General features: G+C 35.3%; 1 protein-coding gene across 3 annotated transcripts in view; it reads left to right on the top strand.

Moving 5' to 3' along the window:
• Positions 1-20,959, top strand: part of LOC150104992 (uncharacterized) — a 768,027-nt gene that overhangs the window by 446,976 nt on the left and 300,092 nt on the right. For all 3 annotated transcript variants that reach the window (XM_090395452.1, XM_090395451.1, XM_090395453.1), the window contains exon 27: positions 10,420-10,549. In XM_090395452.1, coding sequence (XP_090251578.1) covers positions 10,420-10,549 — 130 coding nt within the window. The remainder of the gene's footprint in view (positions 1-10,419; positions 10,550-20,959) is intronic.

Below are 20,959 nucleotides of genomic sequence, written 5' to 3'. Positions count from 1 at the left end.
GAGAGCAGAAATAATGAATAGGAAGATGGCTAAGTTGTGTGAGACAAAGAGGATTGAATTTGTGGAGTGAATTTGAAGGAAAGTTGGAATGGTTTAAAGATGATGGATTGCATCTGAATGATTTGGTGGTGGACATTTAGATAGGCTATTGTTTTCTGAGAAGACACAAAATCAAGAAGTTAATGTAGCTTATGATTAATGGGTACTTGTGAGGCTGGATAGCAAAAAAAAAGAACAAGTTGTATGATAGGAGGAAGATGTATATGAGAGTTAAAAATGTGGTTGTGGCAGGGCAAGGTGATGGAATGAATAAAGGTAATAATGAGACAGGTATGAATGGCAATCAGGATCAGGGAAATGGAAGTGGTTTACCAAAGAGAGAGAGAGGTTGTATGTTGACTACAGTAGAGAATGTTTGTCTCATAGAATGGCCACAAAGACACAGTGATTTCTATCTTTGTATTCAAAGATAAGGAGTATTTGAAATAAAAGAACTGAGTATGTTGCATTGATTGAGTCAGTATGCTCAAAGATAATCATTATAAGTGAAACATGGTTGTCTAAAGATGATGTGATATCAGGAATAGAAATGGAAGGATATAAACTTTTCCAGAAGGATAGGAAGGTAAAAAGAGGAAGAGGAGGAGCTGTTAATGACTACAGTGGAATTGTGTCTGCAAAATATGGAAGTTGATAGATTTTCACACAACACTTGTATGAAATTGAAATTAATAGGCAAGTATCTGATAGGATGCTCTTATAGGCTAGAGAATGTAGACAAATTGGTTGGGCATGTAAAAAGGAGGTGATCTTGATGGGAGACTTTAATTACGGGAATATACAATCAAAGGAAGATATAACATACAGAAACAAGGAGACTGAGTTTGTTTAATTTCTAAAGGATTAATATCTTAAGCAGCATGTGACCGAAGCAAATAGAAGTTTTAGAATGTTAGATTTGGTGAAAACTTCACAAGATGTAGTTGTTAATGAGGTATTAACACTGCTAAGATACTTGTTTCGAAAGTGGTGAAACAAGAAAAGGTTACTCTCAAAAAAAGGACACATGGAATTACAAACTGGATGATTATAGGATGATCTGTAGTCAACTAGCATCAATATATTGGGTAAATGAGCTGTGCAGAAGAGATGTTGACAGTGCATGAAAGTTTATAAGGTAGTATCAGCATAAGCAATGTATAACTGCATATCAAAGGTGAAGCAACTAAATAGAGGAGGAGTGAAATTGATGAATAGTGAAATCAAGCAAGCTGTGTTGGAAAAGAAAAAGTTATGGAGGAGGTACAAAACAGTTGATGGCTATTAGATACATGAAGAGTACAAACTGCAAGCTAGAAAGATGACGAGCACGGTGAAGAAGGAAAAGATACCAAACGAGAGGAGATTGGCTGATCAGGGCAAGTGAATTCTTTGATTTATGGCAAGCAAGAGGGAAAATAATTATGGCAGGTTAATACTGGTGGTAATGTTGGCAGCATTGGGAGTGGAATTAATAACTGATCACTATATCAGTGTATATCATACTGGTGTAAATAATGCCATTCAACATAAGGATAAGTATTAGGAGGATTGAAGTGAAAGAATCAGAGGTGTATCAGGCATTGATTGGGTTAGATGTTAATAAGGCTGTGGGAATGGATGCATATCACTGAATATTTTTAAGAAATGTGCATAACAGTTAGCTGTGCCCTTGACCTGCTTATTTAATGAAAGTTTTGTAGTGACTAATATTCCTAAGAAGTGGAAAGAAGGCAAAATAGTATCACTCTATAAGCTTAGTTCTAGGACAGAAGTTTCCAGTTATAGACCAGTCTGTATAACTGTAGTTGTAGTTAAGTTTTGGAGAGATTGGTTAGGAACAGAATATAAGATTGGGTTAATGACATAGAGTTCTTTATAATGGTCAGCATGAAATTGTAAAGTACAGGTCTTGCTTTAGCAATTTACTTGCATTTTAACATAAGGTAACGCATATGTTAGATAATGAAAATTTATGTATGGTGATGTTCTCGGACTTTGCAAAAGCATTTGATAGATTACAACATGATAAGTTGGTGTGCAAGCTGCAAGCTGCACAGGGTGGGAATCAATAACATATATTAGATGGATTGAACTGAAAAATCAGAAGTCTTTCATGAATGCAATAACTGTTAGAAATAAATCATTAGTTAAAGCTTTATTTATAACAGCTTTGCATATTGCAAAATCAAGAAACTCTTTACGATAGGCGAAAGTTTATTGAAACCATGCGTGCTTAATATTTACAAGGAACTGTTTGGAATATCAGAGGCTAATAAAATCATTGAAATACCTATGTCAAAAGATATTATTTGTCATACAACTACACTGATTGTGGACGATCTCCAAGAGCAGTTAATTCAAAATATTAAAAATTCTCGTGGTTTTTGCTATAAATAGATGAATCAACTGATGTTTCCAACAAGAATATCTGTTTGGGACGTGGATCATATATTGACCATAATAAAGAAGATATATTTGAAGAAATGTTGTTTTGTTTAAAAATAGAAACTGATACAACAAGCGAAAGTATATTTAACAAAATAAATTCATTTTTCACGTCCAATGACTTGCAGTGGCAAAACAGTGTGAGAATCTGTATAGATGGTGCAGCTGCTATGAAAGTCATCATATCGTTGTTGTCTTGAATAAAACAAATTGCAAATTCTAATATAATGGTTGCTCATTGTTTCATACATGATAACTAGTTACTAAACAAATGAGTAAGGAATTATACAAAGTAATGATGGTTGCTGTCAAAGTTATAAATTTTATGAAAGCAAATGCTCTTAATTCACATTAATTCATGCGACTGTTTTCTGCCCTTTGGCAGATATTTTCTCTATTCTAAATTAGTTAAATTTATCTTTACAAGAAATCCAGTCTAACATTTTTACTATGCTAGGTAAAATAGAGACAATGAAAATAAAACTGCTTAGATGGATTCAAAGAGTATATTCAGATGTTTTTGAAATGTTTCTGAACTATTTGCAAATGATTTAAGACTACAATTTTAAATTTGATAAACTACACATAAATTCTTTAATTATATGTCAATTAATCTCCAGAGATTAATTGAAAAGTTTGATAAAAATTTTCCAAATAATGAACTTGATTGTAAAAAATTGTGGATTCAGGATCCATATTATAACTGTGAAAATACAAATTTATAACCAATGGACAATAAAACACTACTGGAATTGATCTCCATTTTCAATAAGAAAAGTTTGGTCCAATTTTGGATGCATATCCAGAGGGAATATTCGCACCTGTTTACCATTGCCATTCAAAATTTGTTGCCTTTTGTTTCTACATATTTGTGTGAAAAGGGATTTTCCATGATGGAAAATATTAAAACGAAACAATGAAATCAACTCCGATAGACTCCTGTATATAAATAGCATTGAATAACACAGTTGTCAGTATAATCAGTAAGTAAAACCACTATTTAAAAAAAAAAAAGTTTAATTATTATTATTATTATGTTACTACAAATTAGGGGGCCATGAAAATATTTTAGGATACTTAGTGAACTGTGACTACTAAAATGTTAAGAACAACTGGTCTAATGTACTCTTTACAAGAGTCATTTTCGTCTTTCCTCCAATTCTAGACGATATTGAAAGCAATAATATTAATAATAATACTGTGTATCTTGTCTGGCTGTAGTCAGGTAGGATAGGGTAGATCCCTTGTTCTCTTCTTTTTTACTATATATTGAAAGATTTCACCATTTTATCTACCTCCTGTGCTATGTAATAATTTCCTTTACCAATGTGTGTGTGTGTGTGTGTGTGTGTGTGTGTGTGTGTGTGTGTGTGTGTGTGTGTGTGTGTGTTTGAATATGTATATCATATTACCTCTCCTCTGCCTTTTTATCAAGATTTGCAACTCATTTGGAATTAGGAATTAGCAGTAGCATTGGCATGCCTGTTAAATAAAAGTCTTACATCAGCACAGGTTCCAGGGGAATGGAAGGAGAATAAAATTGTTCCACTGCATAAAGGTTGTGATAAAGCTGTTGCTTCAAATTATATGCTGATCTGTATATCTGGAGTTGTGGTGAAGGTACTGGAGAGATTGGTGAGAGCTAGGATACAGAAATGGGTTGATAACAGGAGTATTCTCTGTGGTTATCAGCATGGGTTTGTTAAGGAGAGATCATGTTTTACTGACTTACTTATGAACTATAACAAGGTGACAAAAACCTTGGACAAGGGAGATGCATATACAGTGGTGTACTTAGATTTTGCAATGGCTTTTGATAGACTGCCACATGACGAACTCTTAAATAAATTGAAACAGATAGGATTGGATAACAGACTTCTGAGATGGATCAGTGACTGGCTGTCAGATAAGTATCAGAAAGTTGTACAAGGGTGGTCTAAAAGTTCTCGACCTAACAATGAAAAAAGGAATTTATAATTTCAAAATTATTTTTATTTTTCAACATAATCTCCCTTAAGACTAATACATTTATTCCAGCGATGCTACAGTGTCATTATCTCATCCCTGTAGCAGTTCTTAGTAAGATCTGCAAAATATCCCTCTACAGCTGCAATCACCTCTTGATTTGAAGAAAAACACTGACCAGCGAGGAAGAGGTTTAGTTTTGGGAAGAGATGGAAGTCAGAGGGAGCCAAATCTGGGGAATAGGATGGATGTTCCAACAACCATAGTGCAGGTACCTTAATTTTACAATTGCCAAAACACCTTTGTGGGCAGGTGCATTGTCCTGATGAAAGATGATTTTTTTCTTCTGCAAACTGGGTCTTTTCTCACGAATTTTTTCGTCTAGTCTGGTTAAAAGATTGGAATAATATTCCCCAGTTATTGTTTTACCCTGTTCAAGATAATTAATAAACAAAATGCATTTAGCATCCCAATACACCGATGCCATGACCTTTCCTGCTAATGGAACTGACTTTGTTTTCTTTGGTGCTGAACAACCAGCTACTGTCCACTGTTTTGACTGCTGTTTGGATTCTGATGTGTAATGGTGAATCCATGTCTCATCCATAATAATAAATCGACACACAAAATTGGTTTTTGTTTTGTTAAAATGCTCCAAGCACTGTTCAGAGAATTTCATGTGTGCGAAATCACAGCAGATCAAAACTTAGAAAAAAAAAATCATGCCGATAGTGTTGCCGTCTATGGTCGAGGCCAAGAACCTTACAGACCACCCTTGTATATGGTGGTGCAGTATCCTGAAAGAGAAAGGTCACTAGTGGTGTGCTGCAGGGGTCAGTTTGGGGGCCATTGTTGTTCAATTTCTATGTTAATGATATTGGGATGGGTTTAACTAGTGATATGCAGCTGTTTGCAGATAATGCAAAACTGGGGAGAGCAATGCAGAATCAAGTGGATATTATGGCCTTACAAGAGGACTTGAATAGATTGCATGAATGGACAGGGAAGTGGAATTATCAGTTCAATGTTGCAAAGTATAAGGTTTTGAGATTTGGTAAGCAATTCGATGGAATGCAAGGTGTATACTTTGCATCCCATCAAGGAAACTTTAATGGACGTAGAGGAGATGAGAGATCTAGGAGTGATGGTGGACAAGGACCAGTAATTCAGGGACCACATTGCACAAAGTGTGAAGACGTCACATCGGATAATGGCAATGGTGCGGAGACAGCAGACATGCAGAAATAAAGAAGTTATGATGCCATTGTATAAGGCCTTGATCAGGCCAAATATGGATTATTGTGCACAGATTTATTTGCTTGGTTTTTATTTTGATGAGGATATGTTGGAAGGGGTCCAGAAAAGTGGTCAGTGGTCTTTGGAATGTGGAGGACAAGGACAGATTGAGAGACTGTAAGTCGCAGAGACTTGTGAATAGGAGGAAGAGTGGAGGGGAGGGCGATATGATTGAGACAATGTAAGCTAGTCAGGGTTGTTATCAGGTCGACATGGATGAGATTTTTCATAGAATGGCTTCTTGTTCTACCCCCCCCTTTTTTTTTTTTTTTTCATAAGGGGGACAGAACAAGAGGCCATCACTGGAAACTGTATAAGGAGGGTGTGAGCAGAGGAGTAAGGAGTAGGTTCTTTGCATGGAGAATGGTTGGTGAGTGGAATGAATTTCCTGAGTGTGTTGTGGGTGTAGACACATTGAATCAGTTTAAAGCACGGTTGGATGACCATTGTGTGCAGTAGTGTGTAGCGCCCACGATGAGTCTCTTCCTCCATGGAGGTCATATTTTTATACTAATAATCAGTGGTAGCTCGTGTCTTGAAATCGTGGAAGTGCTTCAACTTTCAAAATATACATACACACTGTAAGTACAGTGTATACATGTTTGGATAAAATATCAAAATTATGGTAAAAATTTAAAAAAAATACGACCGTGAATGAGTTCAAGGCAAGGTATGATAGATACTGTGTGAATGTTGAATAGTTGTTCTTGACATGATGTTAGGGCCTCCCTCGATGAGTCTGTCGACTCCTTGGAGTTTCCCGGAACAATAATAATAATAATAATAAAAAAATGAAACGTGAAAAAATATTGTTTATTATCAATAAAATTATGCAGTTTGGTATAATTCAAAATTACTTAAAAATAAAATATATTCTTCTTGTTTTGTTTCACGAAAAAATATTGTTTATTATCGATAAAATTATACAGTGTAGTATAATTCAAAATTACTTTAAAAAAATCCATTCCTTTAATTGTAATTAAAGGAATGGATTTACAATTTTTTGACATTACAGTTAAATCCTTTAATTGTAATGTCCAAATATTTAAAGAGATGGAGTAAACACGATAAGCACTATGAATACTCTACTACTGGCGCAAACTGCATATAAACAACAGTGGAAATGCACGACAGACAGTGCCGCATTACGCTAATAGCTCGTATCTCACTATGACATGCATATGCTTGCACTCGTAGCAATATGACACTGTAATAAACACAAAGCTGCTAGTGTCCTTTGCTCTCCTAAGTGCTACAAGATGGATTTTTATTATTTTTTATACAAAATAAGAGAATTGTATAGGATTTTTGATGATAAAATTAAATATTACAAGCAAATATAAATAAATTAATAAATATATTTATATATCAAGAAAAATTGGGGGTGTTGCAATTCTGCAGCGCCTATGCACGAGCCGCCCCTGCTAATAATAATAATTTTTTCTTAAATTGCTTTTATCCTCAACATTCTTTAGTTCTGATATCTCCTTAGTTTCATGGCTCTCTATTCTATTTGATGTTATCCTCTTTTGCATTATTGTTGTTATCCCCTTTTACATTTTAGAACCTTTGTAATGCATAGCTGTCTCTACTAAGATTCTTAACTCCATTAGGTTTTTAATGTTTCTTTGAAACAATAGAATAAATTACTCATTATTCATATTCCTAACACATGTATGTATGTAAGGTCATATGCTTTTTTTTTTTTTTTTGCTTATAATTCACTATGCTATGCTTAAACCATTATGTTGTTATCCCATCTCATCTTCCTTTTTTCCCCCTTTTTACCTGCGGTGTCGAGGGTTTATTAATCATCAGACCTCAAACTGTTCACAGGATAAGGTGGTCAGCCCTACACCCTAATGTATCCTGTGTCCTGTAGTATTGAGTTCTCAAGGCCGGAACTTGCCTGCTTTGTGGGATGAAAACCCCCAGGATAAACTCGGGAAAAAACCCTACTGTCCATGCCCAAGACCGGCTAACTTGGCTTTGGCTGAGGAAGATCCTTCAGCTCCTCACGTCATCGATGGGAATCAAACCTAGGACACTCCTTCCCCAGGCATATGGTTGCGAAGCACACAGCCACTAGGCTAACCGTGCAGACTTTCTGTTGCTATGCCTTCACAAATTATAGAAGACACATCCAAAAAAATATAATAAAGTAATGCTTATGTTTTGAAAAGTTCTACTCATTAACCTAGTAGAGACTCAGTAGTCCAGTCAGTATAGATGAATCCCTTTGGTTGGAAAGACCTGGGTTCGATTCCCATCCATAAAACGACAGACTTTATTTGGTCTCTTCCAACGAAAGGTGAGTTAGCCAGTCTCATACAGATGTAGTGGGTTATTTTCACCTGGAAACCGGGGATTTTCCTCCCACAGAACAGGCAAACCGGTCCTGTGAACACACCGTGGATTACAGTCAGGAATACTTAAGACTCAGCCATAGGCTTGATTCATCACCTATGACCATCCTGAGCCTGGATAATTTTTTTTTTTTTTTTTTGGGGGGGGGGGGGTGATTGAGATGGTGCCGTACCTCCCCATAAAAAAAAGGGGCTCACAGCCATTGTATCTTCATAAAATAAATTAACTTAGTAATGTGATATTTTATTTGAATCAGTTCACTGAATTTCTAGTAGAAGTGCACACCCTTCATGAGTAACAATTTTAAATATTAAACAAGAATTAAATTAAACTTGCCAAGAAATTATATTTTTGTTTAAATCTTTATCCAAGTGTCAGCAAACCAAGTTTGCAATACTTGGGTAAAGGATTAAACAAGAATATAATTTGTTGGCAAGTTTAATTTAACTTATAACCAAGTTAAAAAAAAAACTACAATTAAATAAGAATGCTTATCCAGAGGTACAGAGTTCGTTAATGATAATAATTAATAAAATGAAGAATTGAACTGGGAATAGTTTTTTCTTAATAGTCATCTACTGAAATGATAAATAATTAGCAAACGACATAGAGCATAATATAACATAATATTTTTTTTAATGTTACTCCCACTTCGGATGGTTGTGAAACCTATAGTACCTTAGTACTGTGGGTGAGGTCAGGTGTTTTTTTTTTTTTTTTTTTTTTAATTTTAAATACACACACACACACACACACACACACACACACACACACACACACACACACACACACACACACACACACACACACACACACACACACACATATTACGTAGTCTGGAAACTCAACTCTCGAGACCAAGCATGGAACTTTTTCAAGCTCCTTCAGACCTTTAATAAGTAGGGCACTGGTCATAAAACACTCGCATACATTCATGTCTACAGTGGATTTGAACCTGCAGCCTGCTGGTTGGAGAGCATTTATAATACCCATTCAGCCAACCAGGTTGGCAATATATTTTTATGAAAATGTAAACATATATATTATTATGTGAATATATTCAAAATTAAGTGGGTATTGACCACATTACTTCTTAGCCGAATAAGAAACTCAAAGATAGGAAATCTAATCCAAGAGTTTCATGCCGAATATAGAAAACTATATAACGTTCGGAGAGACCAAGCATAAGCCAACATCTGGTTGTGCAATGCCAGGCAACTCATAGTAAAGGTGAAGTAAACTCCAATCACTGTCTTTTGTATTTTCCCATAATGTAAAACACAGCTCCTAGGAGATGTCTTATTGTTCTACATTATGAGAGAAGGTCACAACCCAGACTGGTTTCAACCTTTTTTGAGGTTTTGTCAGTGAGTAGGTAGACCTAGATGTAATACTAAAGATTCAGTAGTCAGAGCTTATTTCTTTACTGTACCATTCGCCAAAAGGTGGACAAATACAATTACTGAAATAAGAGTGAACAGGCTTCACTTCGGCGAAGTAAAATATTCAAAATTAAGTGGATATTGAATCCCACATTATTTCTTAGCCGAATAAGAAACTCAAAGATAGGAAATCTAATCTAAGAGTTTCATGCCGAATATAGAAAACTATATAACGTTCAACGAAACCAAGCGTAAGCCAACACCTGGTTGAGTTTCTTATTCTGCTAAGAAATAAGGTGGTATTCAATATCCACTTAATTTTGAATATTTTACTTCGCCAAAGTGAAGCCTATTGGCTCTTATTTCAGTAATTGTATTTGTGCACCTTTTGGCGAATCGTGCAGTAAAGAAATAAGCTCTGCTGACTACTGAATCTTTAGTATTACATCTAGGTCTACCTACTCACTGATGAGACCTCAAAAAAGGTCGAAACCGGTCTGGGTAGTGACCTTCTCTCATAATGTAGAACAATAATACATCTCTTAGGAGCTGTATTTTACATTATGGGAAAATACTAAAGACATTGATTGGAGCTTACTCCACCTTTACTACAAGTTGCCTGGCATTGCACTACCAGGTGTTGGCTTATGCTTGGTCTCGCCGAACATTATATAGCGTTCTATATTCGGCATGAAACTCTTAGATTAGATTTCCTATCTTTGAGTTTCTTATTCGGCTAAGAAATAGTGTGGTATTCAATATCCACTTAATTTTGAATATTTTACTTCACCAAAGTGAAGCCTGTTGGCTCTTATTTCAGTAAATGTGAATATGTATTTTTATGTAAATATATCTTTTTATGAAAATTATATATTATAACAAAGTGTTATATGTGCTTTAAAGCCAAAGTTTATCATTGCAGGGATTCTGAAATGGCATCAGATATGGAACCTGTCAAACCTCATATAAAGCAACATTTAAGAGATGTTGTGGTTACAGAAGGAAATAAAGTTCGATTTGACTGCATTATTATTGGGCAGCCTGAACCAGAAGTATATAATAATTTAGAATGTGGATCATGAATTTATTTGTTTTAAAATGTTTTCTTATTTTACAAATTAGTTTTCATTTTATTGCCTAAATTAGAAATTTCTTTATCATTATTATTGTTGTTGTTATTCGAGATGTCCATGCAGTTGTAAGACTGAACTCATTGTGGAAGATACAGTACAACTCTATCAGTTCAATTGTGTATGAAGCATTCTGTCAGTGGATTCCATATTTCAAACCTTACATTTAGCCGAAGTAAACTGAAATCCCCACTTGTTTGTTCACCGTTTTCCCTATAATCTCCAGTATAAGTATCATTGACATAAAGTTGAACAGTAATGTTCCAGTACTGACCCCTGTGCAACTCCACTTGTAACCTTCCTACTCTCCGATACTGCTCTCCCATTATCCAATTTTCTGATATCTGTCGGAAAGCAAGTTATTAATCCAGTCTGCTAACCTGATATCAAAATCCATATATTACATCTTAAATAACAACTTGTCATGCAAGTACCATATCAAATGCCTTTGCAAAATCCAAAAAAATTACAGTGTGTACTGTCTCCCATCAATTACTCTTGCTACTCTATTATAAAAGGCAACCAGATTATTGAAACAAGAGCACCTCTTAACAAATCCATGTTGGCTGGCATAAATAACATTGCCCTCCTCTGCTCAATTCTGTATACAAATTCTTACTAATTTTTCCAAATCTTAACACCCACAGAAGAAATACAAACTGGTCTATAGTTTAATCCTTCTATTCTATGCAATGGCATAGAATAGATATATAATTTAATACTTCTACCTTTATGCAATGACATTATCTTACCTTCTTTGAACCAATTACGAGACATTTATTAAACAACCTGGTTAATAGAAAGGTCACTTCCACAGCACATTCCCTTCAAACACTTGACAAAATTCTAGCTATTGCTCTGTTTCCTGATATATAGCTCAGAACACATCCTCTTCATTCACGTTGAATATTTCACCCCTAATTATTCCTCTACGAATAAGATCTGCTTACTAGGATGGAACACTGCTGATAAAGTGATCATTAAATAGCTCATCTGTGTCATATGCCTTGATCACCAGACTGCTATCACCATCCAGCAAGATAATCTGTCAACAATCATTTTTCTCCTTCTAGCTACATAGCAAAAGAACTCCTTGGGAATTCTCCTTGGATTGTTGCATTGGCTTCCTCTTGTATTCTGATGTTTCCCTATTTACTATACTAGTCTCACCTTCCTAGCCTGAGCCTTATATTCTTCATGCACCTGTTTTTTATTTCTCTCTTTATATGCCTTCTATAACTTCATTTTCATCTGTGATTCACAATCTGCCATTGCTTTTAACAAATTTTTCTTAATTATTTCCCATGTACTGCTGACCTCCATTCAAATTATTCCATCCATTTTGCTGTTCGAAATTTTTTTCTAAATCTATTATAGTTGCCTTTCTTATAATTTTGCTTAAATTCCTTTTGCCTTGATACTTCTACATGCCTATTTATTGTCCAAGTTGGGAGTACATAGTCACTATAGGAAATGAGACCATTCAACTCTTTGTGTAGTGTTCCACTATTAACCTAAGTTCTTATTGACTGTTTGACATTTGTACACTGTATTGTACTGTACTATACTATAGATATTTCCATGCTACTCTTCTAAGTAACTTTTGTCTCTTCCTAGTTCTTCCTATTTATTTCGAACAATGCAGTTATTTACCAATGTCAAACATATAGGCCACTATATGTCATTCTTTGATAGCATCTTTTGTTTTGAAATCAATAAATTGTTCTCTGAATATTCTTAAGCTGTTCTGACTTTAAGGGTATATCTAGCATATCTTACTTTAAGGGTATATCTAGCATATCTTACTGACATCTAGCAAGCTCGGTATTCAGAATACATCCTCTTCATTCACTTCCAGTGCTACTTATTCCTCTAGGAATAAGGCCTGCTTATCAGGATGGAACATAACTGATAAAGTGATCATTATCATGTTGGAGGCTTAATGGATATTTTACAACACTCAAAAAGAATTAAAATAGAATTTAATACTTCCTATATTTCGTCCTAGTCAGTAGGACATCTACAGGGATTACAAAAACAATTAATGTAACATGCACACACAAATCTTACAATACTAAGCCCAACCACGTGGGTGACACTAAAGTCCTATCTAGGTGGAGCGCCCTCTAAGGGCGGTAGTAGGTGGCCTGGAATGTAAGGTGGGACCTCTGGTGATGAGTGTTTCCCAAATCTTCGGAAGCTTAATACAACCGTATTTGTTAAGGTTTGGTTGGTTTCTGAGAGCTACTGCTGCTTCTAAGAAAAGTCTCCCTTTCTTGAATTTGCTGTGGTGGAGCATGGTGGTTTTCTTCCATGATACTCTGTGGGTGGTGTCCAAAACGTGGTCAGCCAAGTCTGAATGGCCATAGTTATGTTTGCATATGTAAGACTTGTGTTCATCCAGGCGGATGGATGCTGATCTGCCTGTCTGTCCAAAGTACACCAGCTTACTGGAACAGGGTACTTTGTAAACTCCAGGCAGCGAGAGAGGAGGGAGTTGATCTTTCGTAGACCAGATAAGGGTAGCAAGTTTGCGGTAGGGCTTATATGCTGTGTGTAGGTTGTACTTTTTTAGTATCTTGGCTATTTTATCAGATGTGCCACGGATGTCCTAGTGACTAGGACGAAATATAGGAAGTATTAAATTCTATTTTAATTCTTTTTGAGTGTTGTAAAATATCCATTAAGCCTCCAACATGATGTCTTCACAGCACTTAAGCCTCTACACATGAAAGTGATCATTAAATAGCTCAGCTGTGTCATCTGCTTTGGTCACCAGACTAAGTTGTTTTACATAGCAACATAGAGCACTTGTGATGACAAAAATAAATATTTATTGGTATGTTTCATTCTAAAAAAAGGAGAGGGATGACCTCTACTTATTTCATTTTAGAGTGGTTTCATTCTTTTGAACAGTTTTTTTCTGGGAATATTATTTTCAGTGTGTGTCATATTGTATCTTTCAGGTGCCACTCTTTTCACATACACAACACTTGGTAATTCATTCTGCTCACATGCAAAAAAACTCTCTCACTCCATTACTTGCCTCACTCATACAATTTTCAGGGATACTTTCCTTCTTCTCCTTCTCTCTCTCTCTCTCTCTCTCTCTCTCTCTTTCTTCTCTGTAGACAATACCTAGTATAAATTTGGTAAAACATTACAACTCCTATTAATTAAAGATTTGATAACACCAATTTTTTGAGAGGTGTGATGAGTAGACTTTTGATGAATGTATCTGCCAGTAAAGGTAGGTTTTCGATAAACACTTGTTGATAAATTACCAGAGGCTGTGCTTGTAAGAAAGATGTCCAAGAATGGTAAAGTACCATTCTCGGACATCATTACCAGTCTTTTCTTTTTCCATGGTGAATTGAATGCATGGATGAAGGCTGTTGATCTGTTGTAGGAAAGTGGTAAGTTCATTTTCATAGAGTACATAATGTATGCTCTTCTCCCTCAAGCTTACAACAAGAACTTCTCACTGTCAAAACATTAATGGAATTTAATGGTTACAAACCTAATCAAATCCAGCAGATAATTGACTCCTGTGTTCCAACACCTCGGGATTCTTCAACAGACCGCAGGGTTCCAATCCCTTATATTTCTGCATCCCTGAACCGATTGGTAGAATTTTGAAGAAGTATTATCTCATTCCCACATCTTTTCCTATCAAAACATTTCTCATCTGTTGCCATCTACAAAAGACAAACTGTTACCTCTATCATTAGCTGGTGTGTACCAGATAACTTGTGAATGTAATCTAACATATTTTGAGCAAACAGGCCATTCTGTGGAAAAAAATAATTAATGAACATCAATATTATATCGAAAACATGAAACCTCAAAAGTCTGGTCTGGCAGCTAATAGTATTGACACTAAACACAGTATCCAGTGGGATGAAGCTCGTCTTCTCCAAAGTTGCAAAGCCCTTTTACATTAACGAAATCTGAATTGGAATGATTGCCTCTCTCTCTCCCAAAAGTTTGGGAGATTCTTATTTTATGTAACCATCAAAAATGATTTTTAATAATATTATTTATTAATATTAATTTCTAGCAAGCAGCAACAGTTTTTAATTGGTAAACCACTGACTACTATATATACCTTGTATTCCTTTCTTTGATTTGCATGTTTCTATGCACTAATGATGTACTGTTATTTTTAGTAGGAAATATCTATGCTTTCATTTCATTAAAGTTAATTACTGTGGTTATCGTGTAATTTATTGCTACCTTGTATCTCTTTCATAACAAATTATTTTCCACAATGCATGCTTTTTAGTCTTTGATTCATTTCACTTCCACTTTATTCATCCACTTCACTGTGATTATATATACCATTATACATTACCCATTAAAGATGTGTTTGAACTGCTTTACATATTCTGTCAATCTCTTTCTTTTGCCATTCGTCATTCCAGTTACTAATGTAAACTGACCACAAAATTTTAATCACTAATCGCATAATTCAACACATATCTCCTTTTTTCACTGACACATTTCGGTGTCAGTGCCTTGTGGTCATTCTCACCAACTCTATAACCAAATCTTATGCTTTGTTTTATTCATATTTCCAGCTTTATTCATAATGTCTGAAATAGTTCCAGGATTCCTTGTTCCTACAACTCCAAAAATTAATTTTTATTTTTCATATACTGTCTCCTTTTTTTCCAGTTCATATTACAATAATATGTTACTGTATTATGGTATATAGATTAGAAAAAAGGCAATCACCTCTTTTCCCTAAATACAGGCATACCTTGTATTGCACGGTTTCGAACAACACGGGTTTTGGTCTAACGCAGTTTTTATTATTACATACACTAACATTGTCAACACTGACCGGCGATTCCTGGGCACCACAAGTGACAGTCAAGAGCCACGTTTATGCAGTAGTTATTTGATTGGCTCTCACGTAGACACGTTCTTTCCCCGCGGCATTTTATTATTTACGTTAATATTAGCATTTAATATTTTTTTATTATTTAAGTATGAGTGAAAAGAGATGAAACAAACAAGACACTGTTGGAGTAACAAAAAAACGCAAGTGGTTGACTTTAGAGAAGAAACTTGAAATTATAAAATGTCACGAGAATGGCAAATGAAATTCATTTGCTAAAATAGCATGTGAGAATTCAATGAATGAGTCATCTGTACAAACAATTATTCAGAGCAAAGAAAACATTAAACAACATGGAATGAGCACCGCTTCTTATATGTCAAAAGTGATCACGAGAAATCGATCTTCTACAATGGAAAATATGGAACGCCTTCTAATGATCTGGATTGAAGATTGTAATCAGGAAAAGATTCCTTTGAATCAAATGATAATCCAGGCAAAAAGCAACAAGTCTATATGACAAAATAAAAGAAAATGAAAGTGAAAATGAAGGAGGTACAACCAGCGAAACTTTTATAGCAAGTCACGGGTGGTTCTACAGTTTCAAAAAAGCGTATGGGACTCCATAACGTAAGAATCCAAGGTGAAAGCGCAAGTGCTGACACTAAAACTGCAGAATTATTTCCCAATGAATTGAAGGAGCTTATTGAGAAGGAAGGCTACACAGATGATCAGATTTTTAATGCTGACGAGACTGGCTTGTTCTGGAAAAGAATGCCATCGTGCACATTTCTAGCAGAGAAGGAAAAAACACAAGCTGGGTGTAAAGTGTCAAAAGTCCGATTGACACTTTTACTAGGAGATAATGCATCAGGTGATTTAAAATTGAAGCCACTGCTAGTGTACAGAGCGGAAAACCCAAGAGCTCTCAAGGGTTTTACAAAGAACAATTTACCTGTTCATTGGCGTTAAAAAAGCGTGGGTGACTTGTTCAATTTTCAAAGACTGGTTTAAAACTTGTTTTTGCCCTGAAGTTTAAAGCTATTGTAAAAAGAATTCCTTTTAAAATTTTTCTTTTATTACACAATGCGCCAGGCCATCCAACTCTATTGACTGACTTAGATGAAAATGTCAAGATTCATTTTATCCCTCCAAACACAACATAAATTCTGCGGCTGTGGATCAAGGCGTTATCTCCACTTTCAAAGCTTACTATTTAAGACGAACTTTTGCTCAAGCTATTAAAGCTGCAGAAGAAGATTCTTGGACTTTGAGTGAATTTTGGAAGAAATTTTACATAAAAGATGCCATTCAAAATATTTACGAATCTTGGCAAGATGTGATTCAAAGCAACATGACAGCCGTATGGCATAATATCTTGCCGCATTGTTCAAAGGACTTTGTTGCTTTTGTAACACAGAAATTGTGCAGATGGGCAAAGATCTTGGTTTTACAAGTTTCGGTTGTAACAATGTGAACGAATGTATTGATTCTCATTCAAATGATCTGGATGATGAAACCCTTTTGAAGTTGGTCAAACAATGAGCCTATGAAGCAGAATAAGATGAAAATGACCCCACTCATGTCATGGTTGAAGAATTTTCCTTTGCTGACCTTTCAGCTTTTGTGAGAAAAATCGACGAAGCTTCCAACTTTCTCATAAATGCCGACCTGAATTTGGAAAGAAGCATCAAAGTGAGACAAAGTCTCAATAATGCCATCAAATGCTACAGAGATCTAGTACTTGAAGAGACAAAGAAGACAAGGATGGTTCAAAGAACACTAAAAGACTACTTTAGTAAAAAGTAAATTACTGTATGCTAAAATTGAACAATATTTTTTGTTTTCTACAACGTTTATATCAGATTAAAAGGATTTTTATTTGTTATTCAGTTAATAAAAATAAATTTTTTTCTTTTCATTTTTAAAGATTTTTATTATCGTAAATTTTTGTAATAGACAAATTAAATCGAAAACCTTTATAAATTGATCTTGAACAACGCGGTTTTTGCATAGCGCGGACTCTTCTTGGAACCAATTAACCGCGCTATACAAGGTATTCCTATATATAGAAAAGAGATGCTGTAATCTCCCATTAGATCACCTTCACCAACCTGTTAGTATAAACATATGGATGACAGGGATAAGCCTGCCATTTGACCAAGTTGAGGAGGTAGGACACAGCAAAGTCATCACCAGTTTTCTGCAGTTGATGCTGATTTTTTAAGATGACCATAGGCTTAACCTTATTGGATATCTCAAATCATTCAGCAGCTAAGCTACATTGAACTGGATTTAACATTCTTGTTGTCATTGTTCATTGTTTTTCTCAGAATGTTAATGTAATTTTGTTCCTCAAAAGGAATTGCTATGTAAATTTAAACACAACTATATTATAATATCATATACTGTTTTTATTTTTGTTTAACCTTTTCTTTTCTTAAAATTAAAATTCAGTTATTACCTTTTAAAAGTAGATAAAGTTCTGCTGTACTGTTTTTTCCTCTAGTGTATTAATCATTGTTTTCACTGATGTGTCCTCAAAATGGAGGAGTTATGGGTCTCTATGTTTGTTATGTCCTTGATGGAGAAGAGAAATTTGAGGAACAGAAACTGGAATTCCTGCTCTGGAGACCAAAAATGGCATTTGCCACTTCATCCAATAAACTAGGCAGTGGTATTTCACTGGGCCATGAAGAACATCTGCCACCTAGAACTGCCATTCTATAATCCACTACTGAAATGCATATGACACTTAAGCAAAAATTTTACATTAAATAAGTTTTTTATGCGAATTTTCCTCCCCCATTTTTATGTTTATTATGATTACACCAACTCACACTCTTTCATAATTGAAACAAACTACTGGAAATGTGGTCCTCATAACAATCCCTCCTTTGAAAACTTAAGAAATGATCTATGGTAAGAAGGAAACAACTCATTGCACTTGAAGATGATAACTTGTGTCCTTCAAACATGTACAAACAGCAGAAAAATCTTTTCTTTTTTTTTTCTATGTAACTCCTATTGAGAAAGAGTGGGCTACAATTTTTCAATTCTTTATTGATTAATTATTATTATTATTATTATTATTATTATTATTATTATTATTATTATTTTACATAATCTGGAAATCTTGTTCTAGAGTCCAAGCATGGAACTCTTTCATTCCATTTCAGGTCTACAACAGGCATGATACTGTCTCACACTGGATTTGACCCTGCAACTTGTTGTTGGAGTGTGCTTGGATGATCAGCCTAATAAATCCATTGAGCTGTTCTCATTTTAATATGCTTCCACTTTTCCAGTTTACTACTTATAAACCCAAAGTGATTATTTTACATATGCATTTTAAAATAATAAGATTATAGTCATTGTCTGTGTCTTCATCACTATTATAGACATTGCACTTTAAAATATCTTACAGTTAAATTATTGTTAATTGTAAATGTAATCAGTCAGGATTCTTTCCATTAATTGAAAAGTAGCCACTGACTCATTTCTTAGCTGTAAAAATCATCTGCACATGTCTTTAGTTATGTTACTAGAGACAGTAAAAACTCTCTTTAGTATTATATTATTATTATTATTATTATTATTATTATTATTATTATTATTATTATTACCTCAAGACCTCATGGAGTCAAAGACTCATCTGAGAGGTCCTTTTATCACACACACACAGCTCATCATACCGTGTCTTAAACACACTCAAATTGTCTTAAACACACTCCTTCCAGACATCACACTCTCAGGCAAAGCATTCCAATCATTCACAACTCTGCACAAAAAAAACCTGCCCCCTCACTCCCTCTTTATACAGTTTCGAGGAATGACCTCTGGTTCTCCCCTGATCTCCCACTATTCTCTGCAGAACTTCTCCACCATTGATCCTATAACAACCCCTTACCAAATTGTAGGTCTCTATCATATCTTCCCCTCTTCCTCCTGTCCACCAGACTCTGCAAATTGCAAATTACATCTTCTCAATCTTTCCTCATACTCGACATTCCAAAGGTCAAAAAGTACCTTAGTCAGTTACCTTTGGACCCTTTCCAACATCTCTTCATCCTTCTGAAAACCAGTTGACCAAATCTGTGCACAATAATTCATGTGTGGCCTAATCAAAGCCTTATACACCCAACTTCTACACGTCCGTGTCCTCCGCATCGTTCTCAGAAGCCTTTGTGTTGTCTTCACAATTTTGGCTATGTGTTCCCTAAATTTCAGATCCTTATCCACTGTCACCCCCAGATCTCTGATTTCATCCACTTGCAACAATATATCCTCACCAAGCATAAATTCTGCATCCCATCTTTGTTTTCCAAATTTTAAAACCTTACAATTTGTAACATTGAACTCACATCCCCAATCACTCAATTTATTAAAGTCTTCTTGTAAGGCCACAACAGCTTCACTACTCTTCATGGTTCGTCCCAACTTTACATCATCTGCAAACAACTGAATATCTCCATCCAAATCTTCACCAATATCATTAAGATACAAGTTAAACAGTAATGGCCCTAAATGACCCCTGAGGCACTCCACTAGTGACATTCCTTTTCCTGGATATCGCTCCCCCCATTCACAACTTGTTGATACCTATCAGATAGCCAGTCTCCCATTCAATGCACTAACCTAATATCCAACCCTATCTGCTCTAGTTTGACCGTCAACTTATCATGAGGTAATCTATCAAAAGCCTTTGCACAATCCAAGTACTCCTTTGAAGCAGTCACTTTTATGTAATAAGTAAGTAGATTACTAAAACATGACTCCCTTTAGCAAATCCATGCTGTCCATCAAAGATAATATCATTGTTGTCAACCCAACTCTGGATCCTAGTTCTCACAAGCTTCTCCAACAACTTAACCACAACACCTGATACACAGATAGGCCTATAGTTTGATGCTTGAGTTCGATCACCTTCTTTATGAATTATCACAATCTTGCTCTCCTTCCACTCCTTAGGAACTTGACCGAGTGCAATACTCGTATTAAAAAAATATGTCAAGGCAGTGTCAACTCCCTGACACATTCCTTCAGAATACATGGTGATATATTATCAAGTCCCACAGTTTTATTAACATCTAGTTTATTCAACGCCTCATACACCTCTTGCTTACAGTCAGTCTCCCCCCCCCATCATCAACTACTCTCAATCTCTCCATTAAGTCACATTCACAAGATTGAAAGGCCCTTATGAACTGCTTATTAAGTATCTCTACCACACATTCTGCAAGAGCTGTCTTTATACCATTTTCTCTAATCATTGTCATCCTTCCATAATCACTCTTTCTTTTGCTGGCTACATATCGAAAGAACTCCTTAGGATTCTTTTTGGCATTATTTGCTAACTGTTGTTCATACCTCTCTTTAGCTACCCTCACCAACCAAGTCACCTTCCTTGTTTGGTCTTTGTAGACCTCATTGAATTGGTCTACAAAGACCAAGTCCCACATTCCACCTCTCGTATGTTGCCTCCACAA

Source organism: Typopeltis vanoorti, chromosome 7 (genome assembly GCF_054136105.1).
Source record: "Typopeltis vanoorti isolate ZY-2024b chromosome 7, IOZ_Tvanoo_1.0, whole genome shotgun sequence".
In the NCBI taxonomy this organism is placed as follows: domain Eukaryota; kingdom Metazoa; phylum Arthropoda; class Arachnida; order Uropygi; family Thelyphonidae; genus Typopeltis; species Typopeltis vanoorti.
The sequence above is the reverse complement of the archived record's forward strand: the minus strand, read 5'-3'. Positions and strand labels throughout refer to the sequence as shown.